The sequence below is a fragment of the Equus przewalskii genome, chromosome 16 (genome assembly GCF_037783145.1).
Source record: "Equus przewalskii isolate Varuska chromosome 16, EquPr2, whole genome shotgun sequence".
NCBI lineage: Eukaryota > Metazoa > Chordata > Mammalia > Perissodactyla > Equidae > Equus > Equus przewalskii.
Genome location: NC_091846.1, coordinates 15259471 through 15283961, shown reverse-complemented (window position 1 = coordinate 15283961; position 24491 = coordinate 15259471). Strand labels below are relative to the sequence as shown.

Here is a 24491-nt window from a genome sequence, read left to right as displayed (position 1 = left end):
ACCTGGGGTTCTTATTAAACATCCTGGTTCCTGGCTTCACTCCTGAGGTCTGCCTGTGGCCTAGGAATCTGCATATTTTCCAAGCATCCTGGAGACTCTTCTGATCAGGAAAGTGTGGGACTCATTGCCCTAGAGGGAGATGACCCTTACAGGGGTGGGGAGAGTCTGACATTTGGACCACAAATTATTGACCCTGCTTCAGAGAGGACACACAGGAAAAGAGCAGTGGAAAATCCTCCCTAGGAGAGAAGATTGTGGACCAGTCACGAAAACAACAGAGAAGAACCAGTCTTTCAGTAGGTTCTACTTCTTTATTTATAAGCCAGTCTTCCAACCTTTCTGAACTCCTTAAACAACGCAAATGCATCTCAAGTTGTACAATCTGTTATCTTGGCAAGCTTGCGATGACAAATCCCGTTTTACATCTTGGAATGTTGCTACTAATTACTCTGCTGAACCTTGACAGCAAGAACGACTGTGGCAGGCAGGGGAGGGGATGTGCCAGCAGACTCTTAAAAAAATAATTTTACTTCCCGAAGCCTTTATATCTCTTCCAGAAGGAAAGCGTATAAAGTCGCCTCTTAGAACAGACCCTACAGACTGTCCTGTTGTGTGGCAAACTTGTTCTTTTAGTTTTTAAAGTCACCTCCTCCATGCCCTCTCTTCCTCAGTAACCAAAATAGCACAAGATGAATCAAAAAGCAAAAGCGATAACATAGATGCCTCTGTACTCCTGTGTAGCTTTCACACAACTTTTCATTGGGAGTGTGTGAATGTATACATATATTCTGAGAATGTGTGTGTGTGTGTGTATGTACAAACACATTCAGAGAATGCTAATAATGATCTAAAACAGGAGAGCTCTTCTAGTCCAGGATTTATACTGCACGGTAACTAACAGTCCCCTGATAACACTGCCACTCTTTAATGGCAGCAGAGGCAAATTTTTCACTAATTATCCATTTTAGGGCAGCAACTCTGTGCAGGTCTATGGTGTTTGCGGACATTTTTGATATATAAATAGTCCAGTGTGGTGTGATTTAAGTGAGACTTATGGATTAACAAAAAGAAACCTTCTGATCCTCATTACCAGTCCTCATCTCTCTCAGTAGTTTAGAATGACAAAGATATACCCTGTAAGATGGTGGATTGTTTACCCCATTCCAGTTACTGGATAATGTGGCCACATGATCGAACCAGAGGGTGTACTGCAGCTCCACCACCTAAGTTTAGGAAATGTTTGGAAGAGGAGAGAGCCGGTTGCCATGGGAAGACAGGGGCATGTCGGTGGAGTGGGCTCCAGAGGCTGAATAAGTTCAGTGTTTATGCTATGGGCCATTTACTTTTAAAATTAAATTAAAATTCTTAGTCTTAAGAAGCCTTAGTTTGCTTGCTTTGTTTTGTTTTTAGAGGCAGCTTGATTTCCTCCACATTCCATGTCTGTGCTCACTGCCTGCCTCATTTCATGGACAAAGGCCCTGAATTCGGAGGTGCGTGGCTGACCACAGTAGGGTGGCTCCCAGCAGCCACACAACTTGAGTGTCTACAATTTTTAATATAAACGCGTGTCCTGGAGTCCTTATGCAGAGTATTATGTTAACATACAACAACTAATTATCAGCGACATGTAACATTCATGGAGTATATAACAACACGTATATTAACAATTTAGTCTCTAAGTTTTGCAACCTAATGTGAGTGAACAAACATCTAACATCTCAGAGTTAATATAATTCTGCACTAAAATTATAAAGACTATGAAACTGAATAACGGAACATACTTGCATGACTGCTAGGAGTTATTACTGTATAAAACACAACTGAATGAATATTTTCCATATGCTTAATTCCTGCTGATGGAAAGTATAGCTATAAAATAAAAATATCTCGGTGTCCCTTCTGGTGCTTCTCTTAGTAATAGTAACAGCAATTATCACAAAGAATTCCACAACTGTGGGGCCTTATGACTACAACATAAGTAGGAAAAAAACCCCAAGAGGCAGAAATACATTACAAACTGCATCATAATACATATTTGCCTAGCTATGAAAAATTAAACTCTTCCAAAACCTTTCCAAATATGACTTAATTCATCAATAAATGTGATTTCCACTTAAGGTGAAAATAAATAAACATTTAGCATATTTTCCTTCCAGTTTTAAAAATGTTACACATTAAATCTAAATTGACTCTTTTTTTAATTCGGTGTTTCCACTTTATCTTTTAAATACGGAAAATATCTTCTAAATAGTTTAGACTTAATTTTGCCAGGTTCTGCTGGCTGAGTCGGTTTCACGGTTTTGTAAGAGAAATGAAGTATAGAGTCCATATCCATCATCCACTGCGAGGTCCCCTCAGGTGACTTCTGCCTCAGGTGTCCAACAGAGTGGAATGAACCGACCGAGCTTGAAGAAGCCAGCTCCGGATTCCAGTGGTTTGTGTGAAATTCTGCAGCTCGAGGTTTGCAGGCATTTCTGTCAGCATCAGCTTCTACATTCACAAATGAAAAGCATCATGAGCAACAACAACAAAAAAATCAGGGGTGAAGGAGAAGGAGAAACAGGCCTAATTAGTTGACAAAAACAAAAGGCTCATTTCTTTCATGAGGCAAAGGCTTCATGTGACATTTCCTGTGAGGGAAAACCTAAGCTCTGCAGCCTGCAGGGACTCTTCCATTTTCTTCACGATGAAAGGTTTGAGAAAGTGGACCTTTGAGAGGAAATACTACAGACTTCCAAATTGGTGAAAGAACTTCCGGCGTCGCTTGGGTACTCCGGGTAGGAGGAACTGGAGGAGATGATATTTTTGAGCCTCTGGAGGGCAATGATTAAAAGCAGAAGCAGAAACGCTAGAAGGCTGAGGAAAATGGACACATAGATGTAGACATTTGACAGGTGGCCTGAGGACGGGTCCACCGATGTGGACAGGGATGTGGGAAACAGCTCAAGGAAAGTTCCATTTTCCACATTGCCCGAAAACACAGATGAAGAGTCAGGTTCAGACATCTTTATGGAGGGTAAAAGAATGAACAAGTGTATGAAAAGTCAAAGTTTCACACGGGGGTCAAAAAGGACAGAATCAGCATTTTTTTTCATGAGAGCATCAGCAAAAATTGCAGGTAGTTAAATCAGCACAACAAAACTTCTTGGTTTTCAAACAAAGGCAGCAGGGGATCAGATGTCCATTGACACTGTGAAAACAAAACAAAACAACGGAGGGCATTATTCAGAAAAGATCACATTTAAATCTCATTTCTAGTTATCACTTCAGGAAGGCTTAATTATGAAATCCACCAGGGAGGGAGAAGAATGAAATACCTTCCCCAGGAACAAATCGTGTTTGTCTTTATATTACAAATGATGATAGAAAAACGAACTTTTATTTTATCTCCACAGCACCCTAGGTGCCAGGTTTCTCCAAGGAACTCAGGATAAAATAAAAAAGAAAATACATTTCTGATGCGCTCCATCTGCTGCGATTTCGACAGATGCTCCAAGTGGATGCTCAGAGAATAGGATCAAGAGAGTGAGCTCCAAACCGCCCTCCTTCAGAAAATTAATTCCCAGCATTCCGCAGCCCACCAGCACAATTCCCGACCCATATTTCCCTCTTGCACACTTTGGGGAATCACCGCACATGCACGTTTGCTTTCTTTGAACGTTTACAATTTGCTGATTTACTTATAAAAAGTTACCTCGAGATCAGAGGCCATTTCTTTGTATTTCTTTCCTCTTCGATCTACCTCCTTACATTGTTCCACATATTTTAAACCTTGAATACAAACCTTCAGATTTACTTAGAAGAACAAAGGTTGGATTCCCTCTGAAGGGTAGAAAGAGGACCAGGTTTGCTGTCAAGAGACTTAGGTTTGAGGCCGAATTCCCCTTTATCTTTCAGAAGTTGGGCAAATTGCCTACATTTTCTGAGCTTCAATTTTTTCATCTGGGAAATGGATGGCATCTATCCCATCTCCTCACTGTGTTATGGAGGGATCAAGATAACAGACATGGGAGCACGCTGTGAATTGTAAAGGGTTGGGCCAAAATGAGTTTATTCTGTGTGTGTGTGTGTGTGTGTGTGTGTGTGTGTGTGTGTGGTGTGTTAACAGGTGCAGAGAAGGAATTATTTTCTCCAGCCAGGAGCAAAGACATGCTCTTCGCCATGTTCGCTCTCCTACTATGGTCCCTGTGAGGAAACTAGAGACAAAGTGGACTGAGGCGGGCAGGTGGCCATTGGGACACAGTGTGTTTCTCCAAGCTCCAGGTATGGGTGCAGTGTGTCCCAGACTTCATCTCCTCTGTGACTGGAGAAGTCCCAGCTTGTTTCTGCCTAGGCCCCTAGCCCACTAAGTCCATGTTGGGGCGAGGGAAGCAGCCTGAGGGAACATGATCCATCCCTCCCGGTAGATGACTCTCTTTCTTCAAGTCCAGAAAAGACGCTTTTCCTAGCTCTTTATGGGATTAGACCATTTTGTTGTAAATTTGTAAATCTCCTTGCCAGGTTGCAGTGAAATGCTCATGCGAAAACATCCACTCTGCCCTGGCTTTCCTTTTTCCTAAACTCTGCCCTGCCTTTTACCTTGGAAACTCGCCTTTCCCTTCTGTTCTCCAAATCTAATTAAGCAGCTGATTCTTTGAGGGGCTGACACTGGCTGCTGTGGCTGTAGCTGAATGGCACTAATGATCTCTGGGAAGGAGGGGACACTTCTGAGAGAGCTGTCCCTGTCCGGTGTCACACAGGCTAATGATCTTAGTGAGAGCCTCTGAGAAGGCCACGGGCAGTGTCCTAGTAGCTCCTAAAATAATTTGACTCCTGTTCTTCATTATGCTCTGCCTGGTGACTTTAATTCCATTAGACTACTACGGGCTCCTAACAATCCTTAAAAAAAGAATCATAGTAGGACCGCAAATGTGTTACACTGATTTGGCAAAACCTTGCCTTCTTACAGCATGTAAATGTCTAACTGTTCATCTTTACGGAAAATAGCAGCTTCAGAGGTAGCATGATGTACAGGAAAGAAAACTAGGACAGAAATCTCAGAGAATGAATCGGAGGATACATTCAAGACGTTCTGGTAAGACCTGCTAAATCTAGCTGCGGAAATTGAGAAACAAAGAAGCTAATTGATTTGACAAAAGAAACATATCTAATTAGAAGATAAGCGAGGACTTCAGGCCTCTGCCCGTCCTCACTCCTTCTACCACGTGGTCTCAATTTTCCTGCCCTTTGGTAGTAAGGATTTTACATCCTCTTTTTCTAGCATGGGCAAAGAAGGTAGGCACTATGCATTCTGTGTGTTCCTCACACAAACTACTTTGTAGGCAGGTAGGGCAGAAATCATTCTTCTCATTTTGTAGATGAGGAAACTGAGCTGCAGAGACGTTGTAATTTACTCAGGGTACACAACTATACAGTGACAGAGAAGTGACTGGAACCCAGGCCTGAACTGTGCTCTTAGTTTTTGCAACTATGGAAGGAAGAGAAAAATGACGAGAGTTGGGGAATTTTTGTCTGCTGCTTACCTTAGACAAGCTCACAGTTTAGTCTTGATATTTCAGTTTTCTTATTTGTATGATGATATTCACCTTTCCTACCTCTCCAGGAGGTCCTGAGGTAAGATGTGATAACATTCTCATAGTCATACTTAGAAAATTGTAAAAGACCATCCCACGTAAAGTGTCAGTAGACTGACAGCTCCTTCTGAATGCCTAGAAAGGCCAGAGGGACTTCCAGGTCTCTGTTGGTCCCACCGTCCGACACGTGCAGGTCATAGATTCAGCTGGAATTGGCTGATTTTTCTAGAGCCGCCGTCACTACTCAAATCTGTATCATTTTGGGGGGGTGGGACTGGAGGCACAGACAATGCCACCGGAGTATCGGCAATTCAGCAGCAGAGATCACAACTGGCTACCCGACCGCTCATTAAAACAAAGGTATCTCTTTACAGCGCAAATGTTCCAAGAGTACTTGTCACATCCTGAGGATTGCCATCTTTCAGACAAAAAGCCCACTGTGAGCTTCAATTGTCTATGGAGTATCTGGGACTAAGAAGATTTGGAGATAACATCTGATCTTCCAAGTGGCCTTGGAAGAACGGTAGAAATGAACAAATGAAACCTTGTGTCCTTATTTGACATTTTACAATTAAATATCTTCTTTCAATATCCACCCCCCCACAATATTTTTAAATTTAATATCATTTTCAGAATACTGCTTAATTTAAAAAGACAGATACACAAATTTCATTTCACTGTTCTACTCTGGAACAACAGAATACATGTACTGTTAGAGATTATTTTAATTTGATGACATTAATTCTTATTTTCCTATTGAAGTTTTAAAAACTGATAAATCTTCTTTCTCTCTGGTGAATGTTTTGACAGTCTATGTATAATGCTCAGGATGAGCCAAATTGTATGTGTTGAGGCACTGTGACAGTGTGACTGAGGCTGAAGTTGACACTGTGGAAATGAAATCAAACCCACATGTTTCAGGATGATGCTTCTAGGGCTGTTTCTCACAGACAGCTTAGGTTTAAAGAAAAGAAGAAAGAGACTTCATCTGAAATGCATAGCCTTGACCTGTCCTGGGGGCAGCGCCAGCAGACTCTCATTTCAGGCGGCACATAAAGCCACATGGGGATTGTGATGCTTTTTTATTGAGCCATTCTCAGAAAGTGATTTTTGAGAAAGTAAAAAGAAACAGCTGGGTCACAATAGTATATTGAAGATCTGTGGGGATGTTTTGGCTCATGGTCAGCCACCTTTCCCCGTGTCTCTTGGAATAAAAACCTGTGCTGGGAAGAACTCTACAAAAGGCAGTCACCTACTGAAGTGAGGAAGGGCGACGGGAAATCTCACCACGAGCCCAGTGGGGTGGGGAGATGGAGAGACGGTGTAGAAAGGGCAGACCTGGGGGTCTCTGGTTCCATGTCACTCCACACCATACCTCTCGGACTCCTCTGAAAGAATGGAAGCTTTCCTTCCTGCGAGAATTGTAAAGTTTTGGAAGAACAAAAGCATACTCTCGAGCATGTACCTTCATGGCTGGTAAAACGAAGAGAAGCTAACCAGCTCTCATCTCAGTTCTCTCACATAAGTAAAATCCCTGGTGGCCAGCCCAGGGGCGGAGCCTCTGCCATGGCCTGGACTTCTCCAATGCAATGGTGTCTAAAACTCAGCCTACAGTGAGCCTCAAATCTGGCACAGCAATTTCTGAGTTTCAGACCTTTATTCAAATACCTTTCTATGTGAATAACAACTATTTGAAAGATTTTTTGTTGTGGAAAACTGGGACAAGCTGCTTTGTTCTCTTGCAGATGTTATTTAAGAGTGCCTTAGCTGTTAGGAGCTCGAATCAACACTTCATCATTATCAAGTCCTGCTTTGTCCTTCTCCAAAAGGTGGTCCTCCTAAACCATTAGTAACAATTTGATAAAGTATTAACCTGCCACGGGAAAATGTTTTTTCCAGTCTACAAAGGTAAAATTTGATATTATAATGTAATGAATAGTTTTAGATGACGTATTGGATCTCTTTCTCTGTAGAACACACAGAAACCACCATTACCAGAATCTAGAAGGGACCTTATCACATCTAGGCAAGGCTGTTTTTAATTTTACCTAACAAATAGGGTGTTTTATTTAAGACCTTGAGCCATTCCATTACAATTTGCATGATTATCTTCTCTCTTGATGCTTTCTCTTTGCCTAATGGCCTTTTGGGTCATGCGGGAGGAAAGGAGGTAGAAGGTTGGTGCTGATAATAACATATTTCCCACCCACGCTTCTCTACATGTAAATCTTCACTTGCAATCAATAGCCAACACCTACCCCTCAGCTTGCAATAATGAAAACACAGTTTATTATCTTATGTGCTAGCGTTATTCAAAGCTGATTCAGCTGTTCATCTATTTGCCTATTTGAGAACTGTGATTTCTTATCAATACAATATTTTGGGAGAGTAGAATTTTGTGTGAAAATGAGTAGAATCTCATTATGATTCTCTGTATCAGCCCAATAAAAAACAAAACCAAGTAAGGAAATAAACTGAGTCGATGTGCTATCAAATATTGAGTTTGAGAACCATCTTATGAGAAGAAATGTGGAGAGACAGAGATTCTGAATAATGCACTGGGATTTGTGGATCTGGACTGGATAGTGTAAGATAAAAAATTAAAATTAACAGTCCTCTTTACCCACTTTTCAAATGAATGATCAGAAAATATAATTAGAATTTTTTCATATTAAAGAAATGACAAAGTAACAGCTTGGTATCAGTGATTGATTGATTGATTCAACTTATTTTTGGTGAGGACGATTCGCCCTGAGCTAACATCTGTGTCAGTCTTCCTCCATTTTCTATGTGGGATGCTTCCACAGCACGGCTGATGAGTGGAGTGGGTCTGTGCCTGGAATCTGAACCTGTGAACCCATGAACCTGGGCTGCCGAAGTGGAGAGCGTGGAACTTTAACCATTTGGCCACAGGGCGGCCCCCTATGTTAAAAATCAATTCTAGGGCAGGCGCTTGGGTTGCTTTGGATTCAGTCCAACCTCCTACATCTCTTTACGTTGGTGATGACTTTTATCTACCTGGATTGGCCTCAGGCCCAGTAAATTACTTCCTCAGCAAATCATTAAATTATACTCAGAATACTTTTGTTAGACAAATTATTTTGTCCTAATTCATTAAAAATTAGTTATTCACATCAGCTATAATTCACAGAATATTCAGAATATATCTTTCTTGATATACAAAACAGTGTAGATTGAGTGAAGTCAAAAAAAAGCACACAGAAGTCTTTCAAAAGGGAATATGAACATAACTGTTTTGACCATCTATCCTGTAGAGCCTCAAAAGTAATTATAGATATGAGTTGCCTTGCATTTATATAGCACTATTTTCCTGGAGAAATCAAAATATTATTATTAATCTATTTATTTTGGTGAGGGAGATTGGCCCTGAGCTAACATCTGTGCCAATCTTCCTCTATTTTATGTCGGATGCTGCTACAGAACGGCTTGATGAGCACTGTGTAGGTCCACGCCCAGGATCGGAACCTGTGAACCTCGGCCGCTGAAGCAGAGTGCGCAAACTTAACCACTACACCACTGGGCTGGCCCCAAACTACTATTCTTAATAAGCTTTTGCTATATTTACATTCCATGTGAAGCCTTTATTTCCAAATCACTGTCTTAGCAAGAATAATTATTTTAAAGTGCTACTTGCTCAGAATAAGATAGTTTAAATGCGTCATTTTATAGCTAAAAAGAAGGTTAAATATAAAAACCAGTTCTAGGCATAGCTTTTTCATGATCATTTTGTGATACTTAGAAAAGACCAAAGAGGACTCTCTCCTGCACTTTGGAGACATTGGACCCAACTTGGCTAACACGATTAGTTTAAATCAAAATGAGAAAAGTAGCAACTTAAAGGTGAAAGGAAGCATGAACTGGTGAAGAAGTAGCAGAAAAATGAAAGCCACTTTTAGGAAGTGGAAGAAAAGGTCATTGGCTAAATACTTGATGTAAAGAAAAAAACAAACACCCAGAGAAATAATGACTTGAAGATCATAGCCAAGGTTGAAATGAATCAGTGGGAAGAAGGAAGGTAAGAACCAAGAATGGCCTTTCAAGATGTTACAGCATTTTTAACGAGGGCTTTCAGCTTCAATTCACTACCTCCACCCAGCTCGGATCATTTCCAATATTTTAGAAGTGTATCAAGAAAAACATTTTTTATTCTTGGAGCAGCTATTATTGGTTAAATCGTAGCATTAGTATACAAAAACACTTGCTTATTTTTAATAAGACTAGACACGTTTTTAAAACCTCTCATTAAACCATGTTCTAGTAGAAGAATGGACGGTGTTTTCTCCTTTCCTGTTGTCTCTCGTCTGTCTCTATAGTTAATTTGTATATAATATATTTTTTGTCCAATCAGGAAATACTCATAACAGTCTCCTTACAGACTAGGATATCTTGAAAGATTTCGTTCTTGTAAACTTCATTTTGTGACTGTCGTAAATCTTTTTTTTTTTTCCAAACCTTTACAGGTTAGACCACGGGGTATCCCTAGTCTACTCTCTCAGGCTCCAGGGACCTGTGGGTGCCTCTAAAACTGCTCTAAGGGAATGAGAAAGAGCATGGAAATTTGGTTTCACCATCACCACCTGATGAAGTCCATCCTAAATTTAAACAGCTTCCTCAGAAGTGGGCAGTCATGGGCCATTCGTGCCACTCAGTATATTAAAAGGAAAATGTGAGATTGTACCACTCCCTACCAATGCCATTCTTTCTCTTTTTTGTTTCTACTGCTACTTCCCTCTTTAAATACATATATTCCTCAGTTCATGGCTTATTGTCATCATTGATCCCATTCCTCATTCCTTTCTCTCCATTCCTCATTCCTCCACCTCCCATAGGCATCCAGGCTAATGTGTTTAATGAAGACCTTTCTGCTTGTATATGTTTCTGTAAATGCCTATTGTTGCTCTGTGTGCATTTTCTTGTAAATTTTCACTTGTCTTAGAAATGTTCAATTTATAAGAATAGATATACAGTAAATATTGCATTCACTCCATAACTTAAACCCCAAACTTCATTTCCACTTAAAATATCTTGATAATTGAGGCACAGGGAAGAGAGGAATATAAATTATCTAATATATCCAATTCTGTAATTTCATACATAAGAATACGCCAAAAACTAATAACCATTCTTTACGCATAAAATCATATGTACAGATACAATTAGAAAAAAAAGTGATGACACAGGTTGTCTGAAATGAACTTCAGTATTAGCAAATTAATTAAGCAGGCCACTATTTATACTATGCATCTCTATTGACAACTATAGTCATGTATTTGTTTAAACTAAAGTGGTTTATAGCCTATTCCTTAAAAATTTATTGGACTATCACAAGTAAAATGTTTAACAATTTTTCCCATCAGGGATTCAAGCTCACAGAGTCTTCCACATGATGATATTTTTAACAAGGCATATCAGTTACTTGAATTAATGAACCACTGTCCCTCATAATACAACCTCAAATAGAACCTTAATTGATTACACAGTGTGTAAATTGCCCATCTCTTCTGGATATTAGCCCAACGTTCAGCATAACATATACATATGAATTTTGCTAAATAAGTTCTGTCATTCTTCCAGTCCTCCATGGCTGACAGTCAAAGTATGATGACACTTTCCACAGTTAAATGGGTATTTAAAAAGAATAATGCTTAATAATTGGCAGCTTAGGCAGGCTAAGTTTTGGATACATCCAGTTTTGGCCATATTACATCGTTCAGTAGTCAGTTGAATACCCAGAGGAAAAAAAGCAGGAAGCAGATTTCAAAATTTATCTAATGCAATGCAAGATCCTTGGACCAATTAAAAGAAATAACAGCTTTGTTATAAAGGACACTAGTAGGACAACTGGGGAAATCTGAATATAGACTGTACATTAGATAATTGTATTATATCAATATGTTCTAAGTTGATAAAGGATAATATTCTTGTTATTAGGAAATATATATTTAAGTATGTAGTTGTAAGGTGTCACAACAACGGCAACTAACTCTCAAATGGTTCAACGAAAATAAAAAAATAAGTACATACACATACAGAAAGAAAGGCGATAAAGCAAATGTGTCAAAATGTTAACAACTGGTTAGTCTAGTTAAAGAATATATAGGTGTCTATTATAATTATTCTTGCAACTTTTCAGTAGTTTTGGAATTTTTCAACATACAAGTTGAGGAAAAAATTATTTATCCCGAAGGATATTAAGAAAATAAGCTTGGTATAATATGCAGTAAGTCAGCCAAAATGTTAAAAGCTTCTAAAGAAATACAATGATAGAAGCCTGATTCTTCAATGGGCATTGGAAAAGTTCAAATATTTGCTGTTACCATCATCTCATGATGCCCATAATCCACAGGTACTGGAGGTGAAGCATCAGAGGATGAGTTAGAGGAAGTTTAATATGCCCAAGAAACCGGATCCTGGGAGATAATGTTGGTGGGAGATAATGCCTGAAGACCAGGAATGGTGACTTGCCAGCCAGTTTATTCATGACTTCACTCCGGCCACCACCCACTGGTCTTAATCTCAATCCGGCCTCCAGGATCATGGAATCCAGTTAGGTTCATCTTACATCATCAGTCATCTTCAGAGGCAGCCAAGAACATCTCTCCTGCAGTTTAAATACCCAGGCAAAGGTTGGGGCTTTGCAGGCATCTCAAGTCAAGCGACATTAGTTTTCTTTCTTTTTTTTTTTTTAATTGAGATATAATTAAGATGTAACATTATATTAGTTTCAGGTGTATAATATAATGATTTGATATTTGTATATACAGCAAAATGATCACCACGATAAGTCTAGTTAACGTCCTTCGCCATACATAGCTATAAATTTTTTCTTGTGATGAGAACTTTTAAGATCTACTCTCAGCAACTTTCAAATATACAAGACAGTCCTATTAACTATAGTCACCATGTTATACATTATATCTTCATGACTTATTTCTTTTATAACTGGAAGTTTGTACCTTTTGACCACCTTCACCCATTTCACTCCCCCATCCCCCACCTCTGGCAGCCACCAAGGTGTCCTTTGTATCTATGAGCTTGTTTTTTGTTGTTGTTGTTCTACAAGTAAGTGAGATCATATGGTATTTGTCTTTCTCTGTCTGACTTATTTCACTTAGCATAATGCCCCCAAGGGCCAAGAGAGAGTAGCTTTTTAATGAGGACTAATGAGTAGGTGGACTCTTGGGAAGCTCACCGACAGTTCACAAAAGCCAATGAGGTCCAGGTTCCACATGGGGACTGTAGGAGACGGCAGCAGCAAATAAACCAAGCACAAGCGGGAGATTTTATTTAGACAGCAAGTGTCAAACAGCAAGTTCCGCAGATCGAAGAACTCACACTCCTCACAACTCTTAAACTAGCAACCACCTCCCTGATCACCCTGGTTTGGGTGAGTCCTCTAGTGTGGCAAGAGGCTAAACTCGAGCACACGAACTCTCCTATAGTCCAGGGTCAGTATCTTTTGAAAAAGGGGCGAATAAACAATTTAGAAATTGAATCTAGTCATTGCAAAATGCAGTTGCAAATGAAAAAGTAGAGAGCATTGATATCAATCGTGCTTTTCCCCAGTCATCACCAACTATATGACTGAGGATTTGGGTAGGTACCCTAAAATGACGAGAACCAGATGAGGCAGATTTTAGACCGAAAAGAGGACATCACGTCCTTCATCAGGAATGCACGTTCCCATGTGGGATTTCCCGAGGTCCTGCTAATCCTTGGTGTGAAGGGAGCAGCAGAGCTTACCTTAACGTGAGCACTCTCTCTCTCTCACTCTCTCCCTCAGGTAGCACAGTGAACTCAAAAGTCTGGCAAACAAAGAGAATGTCTACATGTTCTTTGTAACATGGAACAAAATGATATGGCAGGCTATCAAGTGTGGAAGGAAATCAAGTCCTCAGCAGCCTGTTGTCATTTTAGATAATGACTCAAGCTAGAATCTGTCAAAGACAATAAGGAAGCAATGGACAAGTAAGGACTCAAATTCTCCCAGAATGTATCTCAATTTAAAAAGGTAAGGAGGCAAAATTGAAAAATAATTAGGAACTAGGAACTACTTGTAGGAAACAGTCTACCACACTGGTGACCTATATAAAATAGTTATACATTCTTTTAAAAATATAATTAAATATGGTTTTATTCAAGGAAATGGTGAGTATTTTTTATAGAAGATTTAACTGACTTTGCCTTTGTCGTTTTCCAGGGTCGAGCTCTTCACCGTACTCTTTAAGAGTGTGTGCCTTATGCTTTTTAATTCAGTTGTAGGGATAGCCTTGGTCAAACACATTCACACGTCACTCGCTACTCATATCTGGGCTTAGTTCTCTTTTATTTCAATGGTGTGTACTGGGATGTAGGGGGCACCTCAAGCCAGGAAGTGGTGGGAAGTAGAGGGGAGGGAAAGAGGGTGGTGGGACATCCCCAAGTCATTGTGGAATGGGAACATGTCTTCAGAACATGATAGGCAGAGGACAGTAAACCCAGGATGCTTGTGTAGGAGACAGAACGTCCAGACAAACCAGTCTGGGAAAATAACAACAACATGAACGATAGTAGTCAATATTTATTAAAAGCAGAAGCTAGTTTTGTATGTGTGTTTGTGTGCGCGTGTGCATGTACATGGTACATGTGTATTTTCTCTAATCTTCACAACTCTTTAAGGTAGTTATTATTATCCCTCACCTTTCTTTAACGATGAGGAAAATAAGAAACAGAGAATTTAAAAGCTTGCCCAAGGTCACCCAGCCACTTAGAGGCAGGGCTGGAATTCAAATCTATATCCTTATGTCTCCAAATTCCACGTTCATTACATTCCTTCTCTCCAGGGAGACCGAAGGTAAAAGAGGGATAAATTCAAGACTTGTGGTCATTAGTGCTGTTCACACAACGTCGCTGCCATTCCTTCCTCCTTTCAGGCATGTTGCAGGACTCCATGTTCCCACCCTCTCTGAATTTAGGGTAGCCATATGACTTGTTTTGGCCAGTGAAAGCTGGGAAAAGTGACTCGTGTCACTTCTGGGTAGAAAATGTTAGACCCAGTGTGAGATGTGCCACACCCCTTCCCTCTGCTGCAGTAACTGTGTAAGCACAGGGCAGCTTCTGCCAGTCTGGGTTCCTGGGTGACCACGGTGAGTGCCTTCACCCCTTGTTGGCCTGATTAATACTTAGTGTGAACAATGACTAAACTCCTGTCATTTTAAGTCACTGAGATTTTTGGCTTATTTGCTATTGTGGCATAATCTACCTTCTACTGACGGACATAAGATCTTACTGTATTATGGCAGCAGAGGTTATGATGGGTATTCAAGAAATCGACTGCAAAGAAGTCAAATTGTGAATAACTTAGAGTTGTAAGAATTGTACATGTAAACTATTAAAACTCCCTTTGGCACTGGCGAGAAAGAAGGTCGTAAAGGCTGTTTTGATTAGTTTTAATTTCGTACAAGAGTGAGGTCTAATGGGATGAGAATTATATTGGTTTGGCCAAAAACACTTTCCATAACAAGCTGGAGCATGATGATATGCTACTGTATAAGGCGAGTTCTGACCAGCTGTCACTTAAACATGCAAATGGTTTCAAGTGGGGATAGGTGAGTGAAAAGCAATATATTAAGACTGACACTTGACCCCAAATGGAAAAAACAACTCATTATACAAGTAATATGCCAGTGGTATCACCTTCAGTTAAGAAAAACTATATTCTTTGATGCATTCAATTATTCATTCAACTACTTGTTAACTATGTACTACATAAAGGAAGGTGATAAAATATTATCACTATGTGTGTGAGTTTAATGCACAGTTTTTGTAATGACCATCTTGAGTAAGAAATCTAAAAGGCCTCTCCTACGTTATTGTCCAAATCATACGTTCCATACTATCTGACCAGAGGTTACTTTTCCAGTCTCATTTTTCCCATTGTCCTTAAGAGTGGTGGTTTAGGCATATCAAACTGTCCTCGATTTCTCAAAGTTTTTTTAAAATACTTATGTTTAATCCTTGCATTTACAAGTCTTCTCCCTAAATCCAGCCAAAATCCAATTTGTTCATTCTTCAAGACTCTACTCAAGCCTTCCCTCCTGTGTCATCCAGTTATTCATTCATATATCTCTACCTACTTTCTCTATACAAATTTCTGTCTCCTTCCTCTGCATTCTTATGATATTCTCTATAATTTTCTACACTAGCATTTCTCATATTTTATTATAACTATTATATTTCTTTACCTGTTGGTCTGCCTTTATAGACTGAACTCCTGGAATAGAGGACTAATGTTTCATTTATCTCTGTATCCAAGAACCAGCACGGTGTCTGGTATAAAGGTTCTCAATAAGTATTTGTTGGATGGTTGCATGAATGAAAGAACAAGGGAATAAAGAAACTTGAAGCTTCTTGGAGAGGTAGTCCATATTTGTTCTATTTTCTTTTTTTTTTTTGAGGAAGATTAGTCCTGAGCTAACATCTGCCACCAATCCTCCTCTTTATGCTGAGGAAGATTGGCCCTGAGCTAATATTCATCCCCATCTTCCTCTACTTTATATATGGGATACCTGCCACAGTGTGGCTTGACAAGCAGTGCCAAGGTCCACACCCAGGATCTGAACAGGTGAACCCTGGGCAGCCAAAGTGGAACTTGCAAACTTAACTGCTGCACCATTAGGGGGCCCCTATGTTTTCTATTTTTAGATGCACAATAATATTTGTTGAATGAATGAATAAATGATCTTGTATAAAATCATACTGGTTAGTTAAATGGTAAGTACTCAAGAGTAAAGAATAATGATGAACACTCACTAAATTTTATAAATATCTTAGCTATGGCAATAAAATTAATAATTTCAGAGCAAACTGTGACCATACTTTTTATCAAGAAATTGTGTCTTTAACAATATTTAACAAAGATTTCATCTAGTCAAGTGTCCATCAGGATAAAAGAAGAAAGGATGGAGGAATCTGCTGTAAATATTGAAACACATTAGGGTGAACATAGATGGGGGGTTGTAAGAAATGTATTCTGAAGAGCATGATAAAAATCAAAAGAGAGTTTATGATACTGAGTCAATGAAGATATGACTGAATGTGAAACAGGATGTATTGTTTTTAATTTAAAGTGTCCTTTAAGTTAAACTCCATGATAATCTTATCCTTTGAAAATTACCAGGTCTTTTATAATCACAACCCTTGTCACTGTGGAAATAAAAAAGGTCAAGGACAATATTCACTTTCTGATCATTTAGGGGGAAGGGCTATTATAATTCACTACATTCAGGAAATCATACACTATGGTACTCTTAATCACTCCATCTCAAGGATAAACTCCCTCTACCAAAAAAACCCTCCCAAACTTCAATAAAGAATTAGCACAGAAAAATATAATATTTACACTTTTATACATTTCTCAATTTGACTACAAAGTCCCACATTGGAGATCAATGCTACTCAAAGTAGCCACTTGGCTCCCTCAGGGATATGTTGGTTAGAAGTCCTTGTGAGACCAGAAGCTTGCAAAGCACTGCTTCCGTCATCAAGAAAGTCTTGCTACAAAAAGAAAAAAAGAAAAAAAATCCAGCTAAATTAAAAAGTGTGCTTAGAGCCTCATTTGATTTATATTATGGCTCAAGTTCCATGTCTCATGCTGAATGAGCAACGAACAATTCAAGGGCTGGCCCTGGTGCACGGACCGTACTTTGAGAATGGAGCAGCATCCTGTCCAGATCACAGCCATGGTGATGGGGGCAGTGACATCCTAAGCTGTATCATGTTAGGAAACTAATCCAGACCTCAGCTTCTTAGAAAAAGAATGAAAGGAATGAAAATATGAGCACAAAAGAAGCAAACGTTTTCTCTTCTCATCCATTGTAGAACTAACTTGTAACATTTATCATGTATCTAATTTATTCCTTCTTTCCTTATGGTCCCTGTCAATAGTAACTTTCCTCTATTAAAAACAAAAAACAACAAATCAAACAATACCAAAATAAAAACCAAATAAGTAACAATAACAACAACAAACGGAAAATATTTTTCATAAAATTGCAGAGCTGGAGGTCCTTAAAAATCAGGAAAGTGAAGTCTCCAAAAATTAAGTAAATTTTGAAAGTCATTGTTTATACTCCTTCAGAAAAGGATGGCAGAAGGAGACAGCTGGTGACAGAAACCACAAATTGGGAGCCCAGGACTCCTTTTCCAACTCTAAATCCACCCATAATCAGAGCTGAGCTGGGTGGCCAACAAGAGGAAATCAGATGAAAAACAAGTTACTCAGTTTCTTTTGTTATCCAAAGGGTAATTCATCATATGATTCAAAATATGTGCCATGCAAGGTCCAATGGACAAATTTGAGACCAAAATTGATGGGGGTAATAAAGAGATAAGGGGACAGAATAAAGAATCTTGGAAATTGATTCTGTTGAATCAGTCCAACTTTGTTGGCAAGGCGTCTTTTTGAAGGTCTGAGATCCATCCATCAGTATTCCAACGTCAATCTAAAATGCATAATGCCCTTAATCTAGCAGTTGACTCATGAAAACTGAGGTCAACAAGGTCACCAAGGACTCTCATGAGGAACTGTTAAATGATTGGCTGCCAAGGCATATGAGGGGCGTGAAGGAGGGTATTGGCAAACACTGGGTTCCGTTCACATGGGTGTGTACAAATTAAACACATAAATCATAAATTATATACTCATGCCCTGTGTACTTTTCTATATTAATATTAAATAAAAATGGTTTTTTAAGGGCAAAAAAAGTATCACCTGCCAGGCGTATATAAGATACTCTGGGTCACAGTAGGGAATGTCTAGTACTTGTTGGATGAATTATTTGAGTGCTTTCCTTTTTACCCAAAAATGTATGGCATTTGTAGGCTAACACTATAAATAATAAATTCTGAGAATTTACCCTATGGGAAAAAAATCAAACAAATTTAAAAGGCACATGCACAAAGATGTATTGTGTAGCTAAATACTGGAGCTACCAAGATGTCCATGAGTCGAGGATTGGTTGAGTGAACGATAGAAGAGTCATACAATGGAGGATTCTGATGTACTACTATATTTTCTAACGTGGAAAGATGCTGGTCATGCATGGCTAAGTAAAAAAGCAAGCTTCAGAATAGCACATAGTAGGATTCCACTTTTGTAAAACAGCAGTTACTAGCACTGCTGCTACTACTATGCACGCATACACAATTTTAGGGGCGTGCAAAAGCACAACAAAATAAAACCAAATTAAGCTAAACTAAACTAAACAAGAGGTTATGCACCAAGCTGTTAATACATGTTTTTGTTAGTCGGTGATTATGAGCATGTTCATATTCTATTTTGTGCTTGTCTATATTTGAATTTTGATACAAAGCACATGCGTTGTTTCACAACCAGCAAAAACAGTAAAGGTATTTTCACTAAGAAATAGAAATAAAACTTAATTATAGAATATGCAGTGAAAATACAACTGGTTTTTAAGCCCAGAACTCTCCCTCTTCCTCCTCCTGTTTTTGTACTGTATACACTTAACACACATCTTTGAAATGGTTCATATGTATCTTTTCTTTCAAAGTTTAAGACTCTCAGGCTGAGGCCAGAAGGTCAATCTGCCCAATAGGGTTTAATTGTACTTTGTGTTATAGTGACATTTTACAGAAGGTGGTTAATGTTCTATTTAAGAAATGGGAAGAGTAGATCCCTCTGCTGTAATCTTGGCCACAGAGAAATTGAAAGTGACTAAGAACCAAACCAGTTTAATTGGCAACAGTTGATAGATTACCAGGTCCTTCTAATCAGTACCAGACTATTGTAGCAAATTAATCAGGAAAACTGCCATTTTGGCTTCCTCTTGGGAGCAAGTCTGTACGTTGAATGTTCCCTGAATGAATTGTCTGTGTTTTAACGGTGCTTTCTTTGAGTCATCTTCCCGTCTTTTTGAAATTGAAACAAGTTCTTACAGCCACCTATCCTTCTGTTTCCCATCAAAAATTGTATTTGTGTCTGTTACCTTCTTAAGTTACCCTTTTTTATTTATTTTATTTATAATACCCAACTACTACAGGTTTGCAATTTCCAGATTGTTTCACTATTGTCTATAACCATATCAGCATCAACAATCAAGCCCGTAATACAAATTGTACATCTGGACTGACTGATTTCTCATCTTAATGTAACTTAATAGATGAGAACTTAAATGTTAGGAACTCAAGAAAAATTAATAACAGTCTATCCTGTTCCTGATATGTATTCAGAGCTTTGAAACAGTATTGGCACTGTTTTGGCTAGATCGTGCCATCTCTTGCTTACAGTTCCTGTTAAATTGTATGTGGTTACTTGACTACTCAGAATCTCCATCTTTTGTTGTTGTTGCCAAAACTTAGTATAGGCTAATGACTATTTCCTGGTTTGAAATGTGAACATGAGCAAGGACCCTATTCACAAGCAATTCTTGAAGGAGGTATTCTGTGTCACGAGACCAAGCATCTCAGAAGGCTATATCCCATGGACACATTTACCGCAAATCAGAATCACAACATGAAAGGGCCCCATAAGTCAGTTTAGTAGTCCACCACCCTGCATCTGAAATGGCCACTGAATACACAGATGGACTTCCTGACTCTACATCAAAGGCTGGGCCCCATGCGCGTATCCCGGGCACTTCCGTCTTAAGCTTCTGGCAGGATTTCTCTAGGTACATCTGTTGGCTGAAAGGAATACTGACCACTCACGCACTGAGTTTGAGCTTCCTCGTTGTTGGGTTCCCTATTCTATTAACTAACTTAAAGGCTTTCCTATTTTTTAGCTGTCATTATGAATAATAATGAAAGTCTATAAGCCTGTGATGCTTTATATTAGCATAGTAATATAACAATACAATATGCTCCACACATATCTATTTGAGGAAAATGGCATTCTTCTGCAACACTATTTTTGGCTTCTAGTTTCATTTAACATATGTTTACTGAATGGCTCATGGGTGCCAGGAGCCAGGTAAGTGGGACCTACACAGTGCCTGATGTCAAGGGCCTTTCAGAAATGTATTTTTCCAGGTCCTTAAATTACTATTTTAAAAACCCAAATGAGCAAAACACAAACAATGAGCCATAATTTTATTTTTTGCTTCTCTCTAATAACCAATTAAATATGAAAATGCTTATACAAACTCTACAAACTTAAAAAAAAGCAAAAGAAAAAAAATTAGGATATTAAGTACAAGTGCAGAGAGAAGAGTGAGCCCAGAGAAGAAGGGATGTTATCAAATGGGCTCAGAGTTGATCTAGAATAGAAGTCAAGCCAGAGCATTCTGCCTGTGATGGGTTAATTCATCATTCTTAGAACAAATGTATGACTCCAACTTTACTAAATGATTAGTATTATTAATCATTCTCACCAATCAGCTCTGTCAGCCTTTATCTGTCCTCGTTAAAAAAGAAAAAAAAGGAAAGAAACTTAGAAAACCTGCAAACACACCCTCTGCTGGATCTGACACCACACGCCATCACCCCATTCTTTTCCTCTGCATCCCTGACATCCTTGTGAACATCACAGACATCCAGTAAAATCTGTTGACTCCAACTAACCCAGAGCAGGGAAAATAAAATAGATCTTACCTTACGTGAGGCTTCCTTAATGAGAACCATGAACAAATGTATGTTGAGCTCTTCATAGCACTTTGCCTTATGTAGAGGATCAAAAATAGTAAAGAGTAAGCCAAATAAATAATACGCCTCAAATCCAAAACACAAAAATGGAATACCCCACCCATTTTCTGGAACTTAGTATTCCCAGAATACTCCTGAGGTTGGCAGATGGTTCTCCATCTCCACAATGCCCAGCATTCGAAGAGGACTGGGACATGCCCTGTGGGAGTGGTGTCAATGCAACTCAGTTACAAGGCATTCTCACCAACGAACACTTCAAAAAGCCATTTGCATTACGGATCAACTACGTGGCGATTACAAAGGCTGCAGGTGTGTGGTGGTGAGTGGGGACAAGATGCCTTTATATTCAGCAAAATGAAGCATTTCAGTCACAAAACGTATTTAAGAATCACAAATATACTATAACACTAGACTACTTGCATAATTTAAGCTAATTAAAGATCATCCTTTTTTTTTTAAGGAGGGTACATTGGGCTACAAAACTGCATTAAAAGGTAGACCTTCTAAGAAAAGAGTGTCACTTATCTTGCCTCTTTTTCTATTGATAAACTGTTCTCTGACAATGAATCTGGAAAATCTAAAGAGAAAAGCACCAAAAAGAAACAGCTTGGGGAGTGGTCCCTCGGATCTGCCCCAGGACATAATCGCCGCCCATTTCCCGCCCTTTACACCTGAAGTACGGACCGAACTAGATGCAATGGTTTTGAGACGTCTGGAGCCATTGGATCCCATTATCCACAACAAAGAAAGCCCTAAGTACTCACAAAATTCTCCGAAGGAAATTTAACGTGCAAAGGAAATAAAGGACATCAAGAAATAGACGCTGTCTCTGGAGTCTGACACCAAACCCAAGCCCGGCGGGGACCCAGGCATCTGGCAGTGGAAAGCACGCAGGTACAGTCACTAAACCTGGTCCTCAACAAGATGTTTTTGTGAATGAATAGGTCCTTCTGCCACGCCGAGGAGGGCACATCACACACCTCTTTCCTAAATCGGAACTCAAACAATTTGCCCATAATCCACGCACCTCGACAGGGAAACGCAGGATTCCAGCGTCTCAGCAGATCCGGGAAAAGGGGAAGGTGGCCGGTGCGGTTTCCTACAAGGCTTTCTGGGAACTCGGGAAATCACCGCTGGGAAACGCAAGTGTCGGGCGCCAAGTAAAACTTCCCCGGGTTTGGAGCCACCCAAAACGAGTGAAAAGGTTCACGCGAGCACCAAAAGGTGCAAAGCAGGCAGTCGTGCGCGGGGCGAGTCCCCAGGAAGGGACGAATGACCCTAGAAATCCAGGTAGGCGTAAAACAAACACAAGAATGACTGCACACACCACAAAGGCAGCAACAAACAGAATGCACCTAGAAACACTCTGCAAAGTGTCGAACTGCAAAGTGTCTACACTTGCACGGAGAATCAATCTTTGCAGCGGCGGACGAGAGGGCAGATCTTCCCGGTTCCCTGTGTCCGGGACAGAAGCGGGTCATCCCGAGGCCAAGGACACTGCATAGCCCCGCGAAGTCTTCCCGAGAATCGGGAGAGCCAGGATGCGGAGGCTGCTGGGGGCCGTAAGAGGGCGGCCGGTCGCAAAGGGGATAGATTCGGGGGTGTCCAGGGAAGCAGCCAAACCTCTGCGAGCCGGGGAGAGTCTGGGAGGCGGCTCCCGAGGGAGCGGAGCCTCCGAGATCGAGGCGGCCCCAGGCGAGGAGTCAGGCGCCCCTCGCAGAGAGCGAGCCCACTCCCAGCGCTCGGCACCCCGCGCGCCCCCGGCTCCCCACTCCTCTGCCTCCGTGACTGACCTGCGAGTCCGGACGCGCCGACCTCCCGGACTGCGCTCTGGAGCTCGGGTGGGACGGGGACCGCGCCGAGCTCCTCGAGGGCGTCCGCGTCTCGGCGATGCGCGCCCGCGGAGCCGTCCGCGGGAATGCCGGGCGCAGGGGCGGGCAGCGGGCGCAGCCCGAGTGAGCCTGTGGCCGCTGAGCCGGCCGCACCGCGCGTCCTCCCTCCGCCCCTCCGGTCCGCACAACCAATGGAGGCGGGCGGGCCCACTCCCCGCCGCCCCCCAGCCGCTGCTCGGGCGGGCGTTTGGCGCTAGGACAGCAACTCGGCTCCCGCGAGGGAGGAGCTTGCGCCGGCGTTGGAAAATCCTGGAGGATGAGGAGGCGTTTACGCAGGGAGCAGCATCTGGGGAAGGCAGGTGTGGCGCCGTTAACTTTTGGGGGGTGGGAGGGAATGGGGGGAAAGAGCAGCTTCTTTGGGGGCTAAAGGGCCTCTTTCTGCAGACGAAAGCAACTACTTTCTGCCAAGTTTCTTCCCCTCTTACATCTTTATGAGTCCCTCTCAGCCCCCAATGCGAACCACGAGCCCCGGTGCATCATAACTAGCCCAGCTCTGAGTTGCGTGAGGGCATCGCCCCATCCTATGACGAACTTCACCTCAGACATCTCTCCTTCAGCGCTTCTCTTCTTTCCCCTCTGAATCCTCTGCCAAATCATCAGATGAGTTGAATAGGTTTGCAGTTTCTATCACTGCCAGGGAGGCAATCATAAAAGTCCCTAGTAGGTAACTGGCTTAGAGAGAGCCAGAGATCATCAAAGAACTCTGGAAAGGGAGCCTTTAACAGATATGACTAACTTCGGTTACTAATCAGCCCTGTGACCTTCACCCAGTGACTCTCCATCTCTGAGTTCCTGTTTTCAAGTGGAATGGGAGGCATGGATCATTTGATGTCTGAGGTCTCTTCCACTCTGACATTCAACAATCCTATTGGCTCTCTGGCCTGTGCGGCACGCGAAGAGCTCAGCCCCTGTGAAGCATCGGTATAGCTCCCTTTTCCTCCAGCGCCTGCTTCTCTCCGCCCTGCCCTTCGGCTTTCACCGGGAGATCCCTCCACCAACGGCCGGGAAAGCAAATCATGCAAATCGATACAAAAGGATGCTGCCCAAGTCTGAGACCATTTAGACTTGCACAGATAATGCCACCCACCAGTGCCAGCTCCTGGGCTCCTGGGATCTTGTTAGTTGTGTTCATGTTCAGTGGTTCTCCAGGTAGGGACAGACGGGGGCATTTGGTTTAATTCTGAGGCCCCCTTGGTAAGTGAGCAAAGGCTCTCTGTCGCCCCCTTCCTTCTCCAGGGAATTGTGGGTGTGTGTTACTCATTTCTACGTGAATCTTTCTCTATCTGATCTCGAATACAGGACAGTAGAATGAGCTGCATTGTCAGGAGGGCGGATTCAGAGACCTGCTTCTCTCCCAACACTC

General features: G+C 41.0%; 2 protein-coding genes across 2 annotated transcripts; both read right to left on the bottom strand.

The window, feature by feature from the left end:
- Positions 1–291: 291 nt before the first annotated feature.
- SERTM1 (serine rich and transmembrane domain containing 1) lies at positions 292–3143 on the bottom strand. The gene has a single exon (XM_008532933.2). It carries the CDS (start codon positions 3003–3005, stop codon positions 2682–2684), a length of 324 nt encoding a protein of 107 aa, XP_008531155.1. The 5' UTR covers positions 3006–3143; the 3' UTR covers positions 292–2681.
- On the bottom strand, positions 292–24260 carry LOC139076559 (uncharacterized). The gene is made up of 3 exons (XM_070579457.1): positions 24216–24260; positions 23030–23482; positions 292–2490 (listed from the first exon to the last, which is right to left on the bottom strand). The coding sequence occupies exons 1-3, from the start codon at positions 24258–24260 to the stop codon at positions 2371–2373; spliced, it is 618 nt and encodes a 205-aa protein (XP_070435558.1). The 3' UTR covers positions 292–2370.
- Positions 24261–24491: the final 231 nt, after the last annotated feature.